The sequence below is a fragment of the Canis lupus genome, chromosome 17, assembly GCF_011100685.1.
Source record: "Canis lupus familiaris isolate Mischka breed German Shepherd chromosome 17, alternate assembly UU_Cfam_GSD_1.0, whole genome shotgun sequence".
In the NCBI taxonomy this organism is placed as follows: Eukaryota; Metazoa; Chordata; class Mammalia; order Carnivora; family Canidae; genus Canis; species Canis lupus.
Genome location: NC_049238.1, coordinates 36700332 through 36718269, shown reverse-complemented (window position 1 = coordinate 36718269; position 17938 = coordinate 36700332). Strand labels below are relative to the sequence as shown.

General features: G+C 49.4%; 2 protein-coding genes across 6 annotated transcripts in view; one reads left to right on the top strand and one right to left on the bottom strand.

Moving 5' to 3' along the window:
- The window catches only part of FBLN7 (fibulin 7), a 48564-nt gene extending 37612 nt beyond the window's left edge, over positions 1–10952 (bottom strand). For 2 of the 5 annotated variants that reach the window (XM_038561460.1, XM_038561462.1), the window contains exons 1-2: positions 10093–10153; positions 9094–9272 (exon numbers count right to left, since the gene is read on the bottom strand). Coding sequence is in view for 3 of the 5 variants with exons in the window: in XM_038561457.1 (XP_038417385.1) it covers positions 10835–10915 (81 nt within the window). In the remaining 2 variants the exon portion in view is untranslated. Of the gene's footprint in view, positions 1–9093; positions 9273–10092; positions 10154–10424; positions 10452–10834 lie in introns of those variants that run through there. The other 3 variants (XM_038561457.1, XM_038561459.1, XM_038561458.1) reach the window with 2 other exon arrangements.
- Positions 517–1250, top strand: LOC483061 (DNA excision repair protein ERCC-1-like). Its single transcript, XM_038561463.1, has one exon. It carries the CDS (start codon positions 532–534, stop codon positions 1192–1194), a length of 663 nt encoding a protein of 220 aa, XP_038417391.1. The 5' UTR covers positions 517–531; the 3' UTR covers positions 1195–1250.
- Positions 10953–17938: the final 6986 nt, after the last annotated feature.

Genomic DNA, 17938 nt, shown 5'->3' with positions numbered 1-17938 from the left:
GAAATGGGTTGATTTGGGTTTTATCAAAGTATAGGGAATTTATTTTTGTTTCATGGAAATGTAATGGCCTAATCATAGGCCCTAGGCAGTTACTGAAAAGCATGGAAGACTCTGGTGAAGGGTAGGAAAGGATGTAGAAAGTTCTACCCACCCAGGGAGTCTACCCTGATGTCCCCAGGACCCTAGGGCTGCATAAGCCTTGGGAAGGTTGGCAGCAGTCCATTAGCCTTGCCACTGTCCCTAGGGACCAAGGGAATGACCGGCAACACATCCAGGCTTATATCAACAATCAGGTGATGGCCATCCCTCCTGGGACATCAGGAGCATGGGCAGCTGGCTGGAGGCAGGACTGGGTGGGCATGGAGAATGGGCCGGTGCCCAGACAGTGATGGGAGCAGTTCCACAGACCAAGATGGTTTGATCTCCCTGGAATCAAACCATGTTGTGTCAGTGAGGATGGATCCTCTGGTGTGAGCAGGCCTGGCAGGACACTGGTTCCCAACTGAAAGACTCTAGACGACCCAAGAAAGCATGGTGCCGCTGGTCACATTGTCCTCCTTTCCTAGAGGGCCACATCTGTTCACTTTGTCAGTCCCCACTGCCCAAGGCTGGAGCCAGAGGGGCAACCCTGTGCTGAAGTTTGTGCGGAATGTGCCCTGGGAATTTGGTGACGTGCTTCCCGACTATGTGCTGGGCCAGAGCACCTGTGCCCTGTTCCTCAGCCTCCGCTACCACAATCTCCACCCGGACTACCTCCACGAGCGGCTGCAGAGCCTGGGGAAGAGTTTTGCGCTGCGGGTCCTGCTGGTCCAGGTGGACGTGAAAGATCCTCAGCAGGCCCTCAAGGAGCTGGCTAAGATGTGCATCCTGGCCTACTGCACCCTGGTCCTCGCCTGGAGCCCCGAGGAGGCTGGGCGGTACCTGGAGACTTACAAAGCCTATGAGCAGAAGCCGGCCAACCTCCTGATGGAGAAGCTGGAGCAGGACTTCGTCTCCCGGGTGACTGAATGCCTGACCACCGTGAAGTCAGTCAATAAAACAGACAGCCAGACCCTCCTGACAACTTTTGGGTCTCTGGAACAGCTCATGATCGCATCGAGGGAAGATCTGGCTTTGTGTCCAGGCCTGGGGCCCCAGAAGGCCTGGAGGCTGTTTGATGTCCTACACGAGCCCTTCTTGAAAGTGCCCCGATGACCCCAGCTGTGAAGGAGGAGGCCCTCAGTGTAACAATAAAGCATTTTTCCTGACCCAGAAAAAAAAAAGGGGAACAAAGGGGCCTCCACTCTTCTCTGTAATTAAGCCCCAGATAGGACTTGAGTCCCTTTCCTGAAGGTGCCAGGAAGAGGAGGAGATGGCTAGAGAAGGCTCGAGATGCCCAGGAAAGCCCTTCTCTCCCCTGTCCTCACAGACTGCATGTACTTGTCTGGACGCAAGTGCCTGTGCAGAGTACACCTCTGGGTTACTGTGAGGGAAAGTCTGCATAAACAGCCATAGCCCCCCCCCACCCCCGCTCCAGGCATCCACAGCATCTGCAAGGAGACTGTGCCGCTCTTCCCATAAGGAAATCTGTTTTCCCACCTCTCGGGGCTATGCTGGCCTTATGACTTGCTTGTGACTGGCGTTGGCCAACAGAATGTAGTGGAAGTGATATACCAGTTCCAAGGCTGGATCTAGATGAACCATGTTGTCTAGTTTCGGTGTCTGATGTTTTGACATGTGGGGCCTTGCTGGCTTGGCAGAGACTGCCCCTCTCAGGACTAGCCAATTCCTAGAGGTAGCAAACAGCTCAACACCCTGCACCCACCTGCCAGCACACCTTTGACATGCAAGCCAACCTGTCCAGAACCATTCCCCCTGCCTTATCTGGCTCTAACACCCCCTGATCCCCAATCTTTTCCCCCTTTCTCCAGTAACCCTGGGGTCAGGCACCAGGTAAGCCCTACACCTCAATCCTGCTAAAATGAGTCAAACTAGTCAGTCCCAACTTGGTTAGCCCCCTGACCCTGTCTCACCCATTCCTTCCCTCAGAAACCCCAGGATAGGCTTTCTAGAAGTTCCCTTCTTTCTCTATGCCTGCTGTTCTCTCCTGAGGCCTCCTAAGGTCTGTCATGCCCCATCTGCTTGGGAACTGTTTTCAATAGCGGTTGTCTCCTGATCTGCTGGCATCACCATACCTGGATAAACCTCAAATCCCAGCTTCATTCTGGAACAGGGTCTCAAGAAGTCCTGTGCATTATGCTCAGCTTCAGCCCTCAACCACCACACCATGTGAAAAGGCCACGCTAGCCTGCTGGAGGATAAGAGGCTGTGTGGGGCAGAGCAGAGACCACCAGATGAGCCCCCCTAGGCCAACTTGCCCCAACTAACCTGGCAGTTGCCCACAGATGAAGGGGGTCCCAGCCCAGAGGGGCCGAGTCTGGAGCAGATCTACAGAACAGCCCAGCTGAGGCTAGCTCCAATTGCCATCCTGGCTTGTCAAATTCAGCTCCAGGGCAAAGCTCCTGCTTTTAAAACCAAAAGCAGGATCCTGGTCTGTTTGGATCCTTGGGCCATGGGAGGCACACCAAGTCCTTGTTCCGTGAAATACAGGTCCATTCTCTCCCACCCCTCTACCCTCCCATCTGAAAGTTGAGCGTTCCTAGGAAACCTTCTGTAAGCCAGGGCGGCGTAAAGCAAAGATGCAATTACAATTCATCTATATGGACATTTTTTTTGAGCTTTCCCAGACGGAGCAAAGATGCTCCCGGACCCCAGGTAAAGCTCTGGCGGCCGGAGGCGAGAAGCCGAGTGCAGTTCCCGGGGAAGGCGCTGGGTGGCGCCACTCTCGCTGCGCTCTCGCCCGCGCCCGCTACCCCCGCTCGCTGCAAAACCAACACCGAACGCTCATTTTTGCTTTTCGCCTTGTTTTTCAAAAACAGCGAAAATCCTCTTCGGATTTCCTCCCGATCGTGAAAACAGGTCATTCCTAAAAGCGAAGTGGCGCAACGCAGACTCTCAAAGAGTGGGGGATACCTGTACCCCTATTTCAGGTCTGGATGCTTCACGTGTGCCTGTCGCTCCAGCCCATCCCCAGGATCGCGTGCAGACTCCCCCGATGCCTCGCGGTGTCCTTTCCCTCCGAGCTCCTACGGGAGCAGCGAGCCGTCCCAGCGGCGGCCCGAGGCGGGCCCAGGGGCGCACCCGCAGCCTGGGTGCTCACCCCTGACCTGGGAAAGCTGACCCCGCTCTGCCGCGGGCGGAGGAGCGCTCGGGTTGGCCGCCGCACCTCGTCTGGTCATCTCCGCCTGGAACCCCTCCACCAGCCCCCACCCCCCGCAGCCCGTAGGGACAGTGGAAGGGGCAGCTGCGTCCCTCGCTTCTCCCGGTGGCCCCGCTGCCCACGCGACTCCCGCGCCGCCCGCTTCCCCGCGCGGCAGGTGCCCCATCCGCAGCCCGGGGTAACGGTGCTCCCCGGACTGCTCTAACCGGTCGGCGTGGAAAAGGGGTAATATCTACAGTACGCCAGTGATTTGGGAATGCCTAACGATAGCAGATTAAAACAGCATTTTCCTGGGGACGCGTTCAAAAAAACCAGGGAGTAAGCCAAGAAAGAGGAAGAGGTTTGATCTATAAAACACAGACTCCAGCTCCGAGGAGGAGGCAGCCAAAGTCAGGGTCAGCCCGGCTGGAGAGCACAGGCTCCAAGGGAAAGCAGCCCTGACATAACCTGGAATAGGAAAGAGCTTCTGGAAATCACCGTGCTTAGGTATCTGACTGAGGGCAAAGGGGGAAAACTTCAGGATGGCCAAAGGGTTGCACAAGAAACAGAGTTAATCATAGTAGACTATTTGGCTCAGCTGTTAACAAAGGAACAGAGTATCTATCTATCTGTCATTACAGGAGATCCCTTGTTTAGAAATGTGGAGTCACCTCCAGGGCATTCAAAAACAACTGCCTCAAGACGCAGAGGACTGCAGATCGATTCCCCCACCCCCCACCCCCCGAAAGCCACAAACTACCAAAACTCGCCCAAAGAAGAAAACTAACCTAAGTAGTTCGGTATCTGTCAAAGAAACTGAATTCATAGCTAAAACCTTTTAGAAAAGAAGTCTCCAGGCCCACGTGATTTCATTGGTAAATTCTACCAAATATTTCAAGAACTGACACAAATCCTATACAATCTCTTCCAGAAAACAGAAGACAAGGGAACACTTCACTCACTTTATGAAGCCGGCCCTACCCTGGTAACAGGAGCCCGCAAAGACAGGACCAGGGGTCAGCAAACTTATCTGTAGAGGGTCAGAGAGTATTTTCTTTCTTGAAGCCCATATGGTTTCTGTTGCCACCTCTCAACTCTGCAGTTGTAGGGCAGAAAGTAGCTGCAGAAATATGTAAATGAATAGATGTCACCAGATTTGACCAGCAGTGGGCTGGATGTGGCCCAGGGGCCATAGTTTGCTGACCCCTACTATACATCAATATCCCTCATGAAAACAGACAAAAATTCTCACCCAATATTAGCAGAAATATAGAGAATCCAGAATTTTATATATATATATATATATAGAGAGAGAGAGAGAGAGAGAGAGAGAGAGAGAGGAATAAAACTACAACCAATTAGGATTATCTGGGACTGCAAGGCTGCTTTCAAAATCAGAAAATCAATTAAGGTAATCCACCTTTTTAACAAATTGAAGAAAACCCCTTGGATCATATCAGTTGAAGCAGAAAAAAGCATGTGACAAAATTCAACATCCATTTGTAATATTCTGTCAAACTATGATTTGAAGGAAATCTTAATTTGATAAATGGCATCTACAAAAACCTATAGGTAGCATCACACTTTAAAAAAAATGCAAACTGAATGCTTTCTTCCTAAGTTCTAGAACAAGGCAAGGATGTTCACTTCCCTATTCAACATAGTACTGGAGGTTTCAGTGTAATAGGGCTAAATAAATAAACCAATGACACATAAATTAGAAAGGAAGGAATAAAACTGCCCATATTCACTGATGACACAATTGTTTATGTAAAAAAAATCTGAGAGAATCAACAACAAAAAAAACCCTTTAATAAGTGATTTCCACAATGTCACAGGATACAGGGTCAATATAGAAAAAGTCCATTAGGGCAGCCCGGGTGGCTCAGCGGTTTAGCGCTGCCTTCGGCCCAGGGCCTGATCCTAGAGACCAGGGATCAAGTCCTACAACGGGCTCCCTGCGTGGAGCCTGCTTCTCCCTCTGCCTGTGTCTCTGCCTCTCTCTACATGTCTCTCATGAATAAATAAAATAAAATCTTTTAAAAAAAAAGAAAAAGTCCATTAAATTTCCATATACTAGGAATATATCACTGAAAATGAAAATTTAACAAAGCAATACCATTTAAAGATTCCAAAAATGAAATACTTAGGCATAAATCTGACAAAGCATATTTATGTTGAAAATTTTTAAATGCTGATGAAAGAAATTGAAGATCTAGATAAATGGATGGACATATTGGGGCACCTGGGTGGCTCAGTCCGTTAAGTGTCTGCCTTCAGCTTGGGTCATAATCCTGGTCCTGGGATGGAGCCCACATTGGGCTTCCTGCTCAGCGGGTAGCCTCCTTCCCCCCCCCCCCACCCCCCCGCTCCTCCTGCTTGTGCTTTCTCTCTCTTTCTCTGTCAAATAGATAAATAAAATCTTAAAAAAAAAGACATATTATGTTCACGAATTGGAAGACTGTATTGTTAAGATGCCAATTCACCCCTAATCAATCAATAGCATTAATGTAATCCCAATCAAAATTCCAATAGGATTTCTTGTCTACAAGAAATAGACAAGCTAATTCTAAAAATTTAATGGAAAGGCAAAGAAACTAGGATAGTCAAAACAATTTTGGAAAAGAATAACAAAATCTTAAAATCTCCCTGATTTGAATCTTACTATAGAATTACAGTAATCAAGATAGTGTGTGACTGGCAGAAATAGTCCCATACCTGTGTGATGAATTGATTTTTGTTAAAGCTGCTGAGATAATTCAAAGGTGACTCAAGCATTTTCTCAACAAGCAATATTAGAACAATTGGAAATCTACATGCAAAAAGTGATCCCCAATATAAAACTCACACTGTGTGAACATTAACTCCAATGGATCACGGATCTAAATGTAAAAATGCAAAACTATATATAAAAAAAACAATTAGAAGAAAACACAGAAGAGAAATTTCAGGACCTGAGGTTGGGCAGAGTTCTCAGACTTGACACCAGAGGCATGATCCATAAAAATAAAAAGCCGATCAGTTTAGATTCATCAAAGTTTAAAATGTTTGCTCTGGGGTGGACATTAAGATAAGCTACAGACTGAGAGAAAATATTTGCAGTTCGCTTATCTGAAAATGACTCGCAATGAGAATATACAAAGAACACTCAAAACTGAACCATAAGAAATTAATTCATTTTTAAAATAGGCAGACAGACACTTTACCTGTAGACTACTCATGGCAAATAAAGACATGAAAAGATTTTCAATGTTATAGTCATTGGGGAAATGGAAATAAAACCCACAGTGAGATGCCACTGCATACCTATCAGAATGACTTGGAAACAAACTAACCAACTTGACAATATTAAGTGGTGAGGATGACAGTGTCTTTTTATACATTGCTGGTAGGAATGTAAAATGATACAACTAAAATGGAATACAGTTTGATAGTTTCTTACAAAGTTAAGGATACATTTGCCATATGACCCTACAATCTCACTTCTACATATTTGCCCAAGAGAAATGAGTATTTCTCTTGGGAATCATTTATAATAGCAGCTCCATTCATAATTGCCAAAAAGTCGAAATGACACCATAGGTGTCATTCAATTCAGTGGGTGAACCGACGCACAGACTGTGGTACATCTGCACAACGGGATATGACTCAGTCATAGTATTAGTAAAAACAACTATGCAGACCCAGAACAACACAGAAGAATCTTAAATGCATTATGCTAAATTTTAGAAAGCCAGACTCAAAAGGCTATGCATTTGTTGATTCCATTTACAGGACATTGTGGAGAAGACAAAACTATACAGTGATGAAGGACAGACTGGTTCTGGGGTAGTGGAACAGTATCCCGACTGTGGTGGGGGTTACCACATATGGAATATAGTTTCATGGAAAAAAAATCATGGAAATGTATACCAAAAACTTTTTTTTGCATTAAACTGTAAAAAGTAAATGGGAGACCGTAACCAAAAGAATGAACTTCTAACGGTGGAACTTGGAACCCTGTGACATCTGTTCACAAGGAGAAGTTTTCGGGAAGGGGAAGCCTTCTGAATAACCCCATAGGCAAGAAGGATGCTGAGACCCTGCCCTCCTTGTTCACCTAGGGCTCTTGTGGGGACAAGAGGTGCAGGGGTTTGTTACACGTTTCCCGTTCTTGTCTCCCCCAACAGAACTGTTTCTCTTCCAGTGGAAAGACCACAGAGTATGTAGCAGTTTTAAGATAGGGCCCCCACTTGTGGGATCCCCACATTGCTAAACCTGCCGTCCCTCCCCATGACCACCTGCTCCCATTCAGCTAATCACAAAAACCCTGCAAAGTGACTCAGGACAGGTGTGCTGACAAGAGGGACAGAAGTGGAAAAAACCATGGAGGGCCACAGGAGAGGGGATGATACTGTCCATCCCCTCCATTCACTGAGATCAAGAGATCACTGCTCCAGACCCTTGCAGACAGCAGCCTCCCCTTACCCGGTAACACACACACACACACACACACACACACACACACTCACTCATACTCACACAAAGACACACATAGATATGCATGCACATACACAGGCCACAGTAAACACAACCACTCCTTCACACAGACACGTGTGTCTTCACGGGCACACAGATATGCGCACACATACTCACAAACACACACCCATCGTATTTCCTGTGGGTTTTCACCTGACAGAACAAAGTAAGCACATTTCCTGGGAAACAGAGGAACCCCGGACAGCACTGTGCAGCACTGCCAGCAAGCAATGCCCACTGCCTCTAGCTAGAGGTCCGTGGGTGGTCATGTGCCCTGTCCATCTCCTGTGTGGCAGCACATAGTCCCATGGGTGCCATTCATTCTCCAGACATGAGCTGAGTCTCCACCAGCTGGCAGGTCTTACTGTCGGGTCCAAGAGCCCCAGAGTCACACTGTGTTCAGATCAAGTCAACTCCAGGGATGCTATATCACCTTGGGTCCTCCTGAGTCCAATCCTTTGCCCACTCTAAACTCCCCTGCTCTTGGCCCTCTCCTAGGTCTGCCACTTTTAACTCAGAAAGACCGGGTTTCACTGAGTCTCATACATGTGCTTGATTAAAATCACTAGGGACAATTTTTTTTTAAATCCTGATGCCTGACCCCCATCCCAGACAAGTTGAAGCAGATTTTCTGGGATGTGGCTGGCACTGAGATTTCTAGAAGCTTCCCAGGTGACCTGATGTGCAGCTAAGGTTTACCCAGAGGCTGCCCAGCTTGGTCCTGCTCAGAGCAGCACCAGTGTGACTATACTCCATTCATTCTGCTGAACTCCTGCGATGTGTGGTCCCTGGTTAAAAACCCCAGATATGATCCCTAGCCCTGAGGCCTGTAGTGAAGACAGACAATAAACTCAAAATGTAAAAACAAAAACAAACAAACAAAAAACCCTCAAATCTACCAAAAGAAACCACTACCAACGTGATCAGTCCTATTCCAGAGCCCTTCATAGGACCACAATAGGAAGCACAAAGGCAAGGAGGAGATCCGTTTAGCATGGTGTTGGGAAGGCCTCTGCTTATTTGAGCAGGACCAAGAGATTAGAAGAAGCCAGGTAAGGAAAGTTCCTGGGGCCTTCTTTATGGTTTACCTGTCAGGCTCCCCCAGGCAGGGGTTGGGGGCAGAGACCCCTCAAACACATAAGACTTTGTGTGAAGGACAGTTTCACTAGCATTTTTAAACCAGCTTCTCTGGACAATCCCTTTTGCTCCTGATTTCCCCCTCACAAAGCCCAGGGAGGCAGGGATTGGACCCAGATCCCCCAGGACCAGAGCCTGAGAGGGCTCACTCTTCTGCCTCTGTAGTAGCCACAGACATCTCAGAACTGCCAGGGTCTCACCTGTTTTTCGGTAATCTGGAGATTACCTAAAGAGGCCCCAGAAGGTGAGACCGCGGCAGAGCAGGTGCCTCAGCATCTCCTTGTGCATCCTGTCCATCCTCTGACGGCTGGGACTAGATGCGCCCACCTATGCTTCTGGCCTTCCGCTCTGGACCTGATGTTTTGTTCTGTTTTGTATTCTGCAAAGTGGGTGGGAGAGACTTTGCTCTCTTGGTGGGTTCACTGTGGCCTTGAACTAGCCTCTGCTGCCTGGTTGCTGAGTGGCTTCCAGCAGTTGCCTGCTTTTTTTATTTTATTTTTATTTTTTAAAGATTTGGGAACCCTGGGTGCCGCAGCGGTTTAGCGCCTCGCCTGCCTTTGGCCCAGGGCGCGATCCTGGAGACCTGGGATCGAATCCCATGTCGGGCTCCCGGTGCACGGAGCCTGCTTCTCCCTCTGTCTGTGTCTCTGCCTCTCTCTCTCTCTCTGTGTGTGTGACTATCATAAATAAATACAAATTAAAAAAAAAAAAGATTTGTGAGACAGCATGCACCTGTGTGCAAGGGAGGAGGGGCAGAGGGAGAAGGAGAGAGAATCTTAAGCAGACTCAGTGTTGAGCAGGAGACTCCCCCGAGGCTGATCTCACGGCCCTGAGATCAAGACCCTGAGATGGCTTCCTGAGCAGAAACCAAGTGTGTGACGCTTTGCCAGCTGTGCCCCCTTCCCCATCAACTGCCTCTTTTCCTGACCACTTGTGCACTTCCACTACGCACCTCTGGTCTGAACTGCAGTCTCCCGGCCTGGAATCCCTTCCCGCACCCCAGGGACTCCCAGGTGACCAAGAGGGTGCCTGCCTGGTTCAGGAATTTAGACCGTAAAGGCGTGTCGACGGGAAAGGCGAAAGGTTTGGAACCCAAGGAGACCGACTGAATTTCCTCTACTCCTTCCTGGCTGTGGGGCCTCAAGTCACAGTCTCCCTGGGCCTTAGGTACCCTCCTCTGCAAAATGGGGATGACAGACCTGGTCCTCAGCGCCCAGGGCTGAGAATTAAGGGCTTGGCAGATGCTTAGCAAAGAGCCGGGCAGTCATCAGGCTTTCAGGAGGCGCGTGCGGGCTTTGCTGCTGCCCGCGTTACTGTAACTGCCCTGACGCCCGCCACGGGCCGGGGCCGGGAGCTCCCGGGAGGGGGATTCCGGGGGGGGGATTCCCGGGGGGGGGGCCGGGAGCTCCCGGGGGGGGGGGAATCCCGGGAGGGGGGGGGGGTCCCGCGGCCCGAGCGCGGCCGGCGGTTGCTGGCGCGGAATTCAGCAATTCCAGTTCCACGGCCCCCCTCTCGGAGGACGTTATTTTACCTGCGTTCTCATCTTCACTTTGACCACCGGTTCTTACCGGCTAGCGCAGGAGTGACCGCGGCCAATGCAGGGCTCCAGCGGGACTCCGGCCGACCCGAGCGGCGAGGGGGGGGCGCGGTGCGGCGCCCGCCGGGTGGGGAGGGAAAGGCGGCCCCGCGCTCGGGTCCCGGGACCTCCCCGGCCGCGCGCCTTCAAGGGCGTCGGCGGCGGCGGCGGGACCGCAGTTGGAGCTCGGCGTGTGCGGCGGGGGGCGGGGACGCCGTCGACCCTAGCGGGGCCGGGGGCGTCCCGGGGACCCGCGGGCCGAGCGGTGCTCCCGGGGGGCGCGGGGGGGACCCCGAGAGCCGCCGCGCCCCCAGCCCGGCGTCCCGGGCCCGAGCGGCCGGCCCAGGTGAGCGGCGGGCACCGACCTGGGAAGCCCGCGACGCGGGGCCGGCGAGCAGCAGCAGCAGCAGCAGCAGCAGGAGCGCGCGGGGGCGGCCGGGCACCATCTTGCCGGGGGAGCCGCTCGGCCGGGGGCGGGGAGACGCCGCGGGGGCCGGGGCGGGGGCGGCGGGGGCCGGGGCCGGGTCCAGGTGCGCCGCGCGCCCGCCACGAGCCTCCGCAGCCGCCCGCACGAGCCCGCGCGACCAGGCGGGGAGGCGCCAGCCCGGGGGCCGGGGCCGGGGCCGGGGCCGGGAGGGGAGGGGAGGGGAAGGGAGGGAGGGAGGGGGGCGGGGGGGCTGCCCGGCCAGGAATGCGCCTGGGAGCGCGCCCAGCCCGCGCGGCTCCCCGAGGAGGCCGGGCGCCGCGCCGAGGACGAGCCGGGCATCCGTCCGGAGGGCCTGGGGCAGGGGGCAGGGGGCAGGGGCGGGCCCCGGCGGGACAGCTCCGCCGGGCCGCGGGGCACCTGGGCTGCCGCCCCAGACCAGTGCGGTCGCGCGGGCGAGGACCCTCGGACCCGATGGTTCCCCCCTCCCCACCCGGAAGGAGAGACCGCGGGAGACGAGGCCGGCTCAGCGGGGCTCCCGAGGCTCCGCAGACGTCGGGGCGAAACCCCTCGGGAGGGCACCGCCCCGGGGCGGCGGGAGGACCCCGACGGCCTCAGCCCCCAGCTCCTGGAAAACACGATCGAGTTCTTCCCGGAGGAATGTTTGCAGGAGGCCACACTGCGGATGTTTACTTTTATTTATTTTTTAAATATTTTATTTATTTATTCATGAGAAACACAGAGAGAGGCAGAGGCAGAGGGAGAAGCAGGCTCCCTGCAGGGAGCCCCGTGCGGGATCACGCCCTGGGCCAAAGGCAGACGCTCAACGCCGAGCCACCCAGGGGTCCCCACTGCAGAGGTCTACGGTGCACACCAAGTCTGGGCGGTTTTTCCTCCCCGCATTTCACTTAGCAGAGCCCACTCAGCTCAAGGACCGGAGCTCAGAAGACCGTCATCTCAGACCAAGAGTTCCGCTGGAAGGCAGCAGGGGAAGTCGGAGTCCCCAGGAAAAGTGAGGGTGTGGTGTGGGCTGGCCACCTGAGCCCTCGTTACCCAGGAAATTCGCCTGTGCTTCTCCCTCCACCTTCCTGTCGCAGGAAGTAGAGCAGCGCCCGTGTGATCTTACTCTGCATTCCTGGAGACCCAGGAAACATTGCTTCCCCCTGTCCAAGTGCAGGGACTGGGCAGCAGTGGCTCAGTCCCAGGAAGCCTGTGGAAATTATGGTTTTCTGCCTCATTCTGTCTTTTGCCCTTGATGCCAAAGCCAGTGCGCCCCCCCCCCCAGCCCCTTTCATTTACCCTCCTCTCTCCCTCCCACTACTGAAAGATTTGGTTCCATGGTTAACGCGTGTTTTATCCCACCTTGTGTTTACGTGGTGACCTCCCCTGGAGGGCCCAGACTTCTTGGCCGTCTTCTGGCTGCGCACTGGGAACCAGACTTTGGCAGATCTGAGGAAGCTTCTGTTTTTCTCTCTTGCCCTCTCTGTGCATTCATGAAGCTGAATCTGGGCATGATTGAATGACTTGCCCAAGGTATGTAAACCCCAGACTCAGGCTCCCTCCCGGAGCTGTGCTGTTTCCAGCAAAGGCTACCACCTTCCACCTCACCACATTTCACTTAAGTACACGAGCAGAGGATTTCAGGAATTTTAGTTATAGAATTTGTCTCATCTTTTTCCTTTCCTTCCTTCCTTCTTCCCTCCCTCCCTTCCTTTTCTTTTTATATTTTGTAAGCATTTCTAAATTTCAACAGGGATTTTATTCCCCTATCTACTGGTTTGTTTGTCGCCCTGGTCCTATGGCAGCCTTCCACTTGGAGCTCTGGTGTCTGCTCTGAATTAAACTTCTAAGGTCCCACTGCCCCAGCAGTACTGCCTCTTCTCTCTGTCCTCAACCCCTCTGGACCTGCAGTGGTCAAGGCAGCCCCCCTGCAGCCCAGGACCTGTTAGGGCTGTCCGAAAGCAGACTGAAAATAAGCAAAGTTATTCAGGGCTCCAAAAACCAACCTTTGACTTAAAACGAATTGGGTCTGTCCTCTATATTAGTTCTTCTGTTTCTTCTATCTTTAGTTTTTAAGAGAATATTCCAGGATGTCAGGGATTGGTGGTGGTGGTGGAGGGTCTATACATCTAAAGAAAATATTTTTAGGGCAGTCTGGGTGGCTCAGCGGTTTAGTGCCGCCTTCAGCCCAGGGCGTGATTCTGAAGACCCAGGATAGAGTCCCACATCAGGCTCCCTGCATGGAGCCTGCTTCTCCCTCTGCCTGTGTCTCTGCCTCTCTCTCTTTCCCCCTGTCTCTCATGAATGAATAAATAAGATCTTTAAAAAAAAAAAAAGAAAATATTTTTAAAGTTTTTTAACAGAATCAGGGCAGCCCTGGTGGCTCAGCGGTTTAGCGCCACCTTCAGCCCAGGGCGTGATCCTGGAGACCAGGGATCGAGTCCCGTGTTGGGCTCCCTGCATGGAGCCTGCTTCTCCCTCTGCCTGTGACTCTGCCTCTCTCTCTCTGTCTCTCTCTGATGAATAAAGTCCTTTAAAAAAAATAAAGTTTTTTGACAGAATCAATGACCATCTCGTGGATCAGTGCTTTTGCTGATACAACTGTGCTCCTTGTGTAATGTGGAAATGCAAAATGAGGCAGGAAGATTTGCTGTAGAATTCTGTTTAACACCCAATCAGAAGCAGCACCCAGCCTGCAACAACCATTCCAAAGCAGTCCTGTAGGGTTCTCTGGGTCCCCTGTGGTGTCCCACACCATGTTGTTTACCCTATGAGGATTCATATGCTTATTTTGCCAGTTGGCTCATTCAGGCTGCTTTAAACTCCTGTTCCCAGTGCCCACATTCACCCTACATCTGTGATTGCAAATGTCATCAGCCCCCACCAAACACCTACAAAGGATCCTAGGAACAAAGCCCAGAATGTTAGCCTGACCCAGGGTAGTAACATGGTAGGGACAGAGGTGGGGGGTGATCTAGTCAGCTCACTCATTACACAAATCTTATTTTCAGTGTCAACTTGGGGCATAGTCCTGTGTGAACTACATCAAGGAAGTGAGCCAAAAGTTTGTTCTTTGAAATGATGACACAGAGAGGGATTACAAACCAAAAATACATTTATACCTTCCTTTGTAATTACCTACATAATTACCTTTACTGGTACCACCGATGGCTTCATGTGTATTCAAGTTATTGTTTAGTGTTATTTCATTTCAGCCTGAAGGTCTCTCTTTAGTATTTCTTGTAGGGCAGGACTGCTAGCAAAGAATTCTGGTTTTCTTTCTCTGGGAGTGTCTTTATTTTTCCTTCATTTCTGATGGGTAGTTTGTCTGAATATTGAATTTTTGGTTGACAGAATTTTGTTGTTGTTTTTTCCTTTCAGTACTTCGGATATGTCATCCATTGCCTTCCTGCCCCTATGTTTTCTGAAGAAAAAAACAGCTTTTAATAATATTGAGTATCCTTTGTATGTGATCAGTCGCTTCTCTCGTGTTGCTTTCAAAATTCTGTCTTTATCTTTTGACAGTTTATGATATATTTCAGTATGGATCTCTATGAGTTTATACCACATGGAGTTTGTTGATCTTCCTGGATGCATAAATTAATGTTTTGTTGTTGTTGTTTTTTACCAAACTGGGGAGTTTTCAGCTTTTATTTCTTCAAATATTCTTTCTCCCTCTTTCCTACTCTTTTCTCTTTCAGATTTTCCCATTGTGCATATATCGATATGTTTGATGACGATCCACAGGCCTCTGAGGTTCTGTTCATTTTTTTTTTTCTATTTACTTGCTCTTCCCCAGACTGAAAAATCTCAATTGACCTATATTCAAGTTCACAGATTCTTTACTCTGCCTGCTTAAAACTGCTATTGAGCGTCTAGTAGATTTTTCATTTCTCAATGAAAGTTACTGTATTTCTCAACAGAAAAGTGTTTCTATTTACTTTCTATTTGGCTATTTTTTAAAAAGATTTTATTTATTTATTAGAGAAAGAGCACAAGCAGGGGAGGGGCAGAGGCAGAGGAGAAGCAGGCTCCTGGCTGAGCAGGGAGCCCAATGTGTGGCTTAATCCCAGGACCCCACAATCATGATCTGAACTGAAGACAGATGCTTAACTGACTGAGCCACCCAGTGCCCCATTTGGCTCATTTTTATAATTGTTATTTCTGGGGATCCCTGGGTGGCGCAGCAGTTTAGCGCCTGCCTTTGGCCCAGGGCGTGATCCTGGAGACCCAGGATCGAATCCTACGTCGGGCTCCTGGTGCATGGAGCCTGCTTCTCCCTCTGCCTGTGTCTCTGCCTCTCTCTCTCTCTCTCTCTGTGACTATCATAAATAAATAAAAATTTTAAAAAATGTTATTTCTGTACTGATATTCTGTATTTGGTGAGCTGTTATTCTCATACTTTATTTAGTTCTTTTGATATGGTTTCCTTTAGGTCATTGAACATATTTAAAATAGCTGACTTAGAGTGCTTGTCTAGTAAGTGCAACATCTGGTCTTTCTCAAGAACATTATATATATATATATATATATATATATATATATATTATATATTATATTTAAAGGTTTTTATTTATTCATTTGACAGGGAGAGAGAGAACACAAGCAAGAGGAGTGGCAGGGAGAGGGAGACGGAGGAGGACCCTGGGATCATGACCTGAGCCAAAGGCAGACACTTAACCAACTGAGCCACATAAGGAACCACTCAAGAACATTTTACATTAGGATTCCTGGGTGGCTCAGTGGTTGAGTGTCTGCTTTTGGCTCAGGGTGTGATCCCAGAGTCCCAGGATCCAGTCCCGCATTGGGCTCCCTGCATGGAGCTGGCTTCTCCCTCTGCCCGTGTCTCTGCCTCTCTCTGTGTGTGTCTCTCATGAATTTAAAAAAAAAAAAAAATCTTAAAAAAAAAAAGAACATTTAACATAGATTGTTTTCCCCACCCTTGTTTCTTTGCTTTTGTCATTTTTTGGTGAAAACTGGACATTTTAAATAATGTAGCGACTCTGGAAATCAGATTTTTCCCTCTCCCCAGGGTTTTTTGTTGTTCCTGCTTTTTGTAATGTTTGTTTAGACTTCTCTGAACTAATTCTGTAACATCCATATCTTTTGTAATACATGGCCACTGAAGTCTCCACTCAGTTATCTGGTGGTCAGCTAATCCTTGGACAGAATTTTCCTTAAATTCTTGGAACCAACAAATCTCCCAGTCTTGGATGGTGAGACACATCTTCAATGCTCAGACAGCTGGTTGACAACTCTGTTGGCCTTCACTTTCTGCTTCTACTGTGCTGTGCAGAGCCCTACATGTGCACGTGGCCTTTAGGATTCCCAGAAATGCATTGGAGTTTTTAGTTTTACTTTTTGAGGCTTTTGGTTAGTCTATTATTTGCTTCCATTGTTATTTGTTGCCTTGGGCAGCTACAACATTAAAACACTTGACCGCAAATGTTTTTTAACAAACACCCCCAAGAAAAAAGCTTTTAACACTGGGCAAGTTCTGGTCCAGGTCAAATGAAGACAAGCCTTTCTAGCAGTGAATTCCAAGGAACTAGACCCATCAATGAACACCATTTCTTTGGTAATGAGATTTTGAAATATCTCCGGCTCCATTCTGCTCCTTGCAGTACTGGGTGTGTGGGCCCTTAATTTTGAAGGCCACTACTGAGCTGGGGAACAAAGCAGGGGAATAGGAGAGATGGAAGGAAAGCTTGGTGTTCCTCCTGAAATTCAGGCATTTTTTTCTCGAGTAAATATTCCTTAGGTTGTTGCAAGACTGGTTAATTTCCAGAGTTCTTAAAGTCCTGAAAGTTTTTATGAATTTTTCATTGTTTTTATGAAGGGACAAACTCCCAGAGGTCCTTAGTCCCTCATTATCTTTGATGTCACTCCCACATCATTTTCTTAAGCAGGGGGTTTACTTGGTTGGGGTCAAGTCCAACTTTATCTCCTATGTTAGCAGAAATCTCCAGTTCTACTTTCTTAGCTTTGGATAGGTTGCCTGGAGTCTGTCCCATACATGCATCGTACAGGGTGAGCCAGTGATTTGGGAGGTTTATACACAGAATATGGTGCTTACCTTCTCTGTGTTTCTCTCTTTCAGTAATTATCTTACTTTCCAGCTGCTGTTCTTCTAATCTCTGTCTTCTTCCAATTCAGCAAGGAAAAGATCAGGTTTTTTTTTTTTTTTTAAGACTTATTTAAAAAAAAAAAAAAAGATTTATTTATTTTTTTATGAGACACACACACACACACACACACACAGAGGCAGTGACATAGGCAGAGGGAGAAGCAGGCTCCTCGTTGGAAGCCTGACATGGACTCCATCCTGGATCCCCAGACCATGCCCTGAGCAGAATGCAGCCACTCAACCGCTGAGCCACCCAGGCATCCTAAAGATCAGGGTTTGTATCTGGGTTTAATCTCTATACCTGGCAAGAACTGTAGCCTGCTATCAGAGTAAAAGCAAAAAAAAAAAAAAAAAAAAAAAAAAGGGGGGGGGGTGGAAATCACCCAGTGCAGTTTGCTTCCCCAAGTGTTGAGTCCCTTCCTATGCCTCTTGCTTTGTGTCTGTCTTCAATGTCTTCATGTAGTTATCATTTAAGTTTTGTCTAGAGTTGTTATGTGTAGGGAAGTTTGGCCCAGTAGAAGATACTTCTCCATGATCAGAACTTGACATCCACAAATGCATTTTACAATAATACAACTATTTATCTATTTTTAGTTAAAAATATTTTATTGGGATCCCTGGGTGGCTCAGCGGTTTAGTGCCTGCCTTCAGCCCAGGGCGTGATCCTGGAGTCCCGGGATCGAGTCCCGCATCAGGCTCCCTGCATGGAGCTTGCTTCTCCCTCTGCCTGTGTCTCTGCCTGCCTCTCTCTCTCTGTCTCTCATGAGTAAATAAATAAAAAATCTTAAAAAAAGATTTTATTTATTTCAGAGAGAGAGTGACAGGCATGACTCAGGGGAAGGGCAAAGGGAGAGAGAAGCAGACTCTTCACTGAGCAGGGAGCCTGAATGAGACCATGACCTGGCTTAACCCACTGAG

Bases quoted from the DNA above. Each gene is read 5' to 3' on its own strand.
- LOC483061 (XM_038561463.1), top strand. From the start codon at position 532: ATGGTGCCGCTGGTCACATTGTCCTCCTTTCCTAGAGGGCCACATCTG.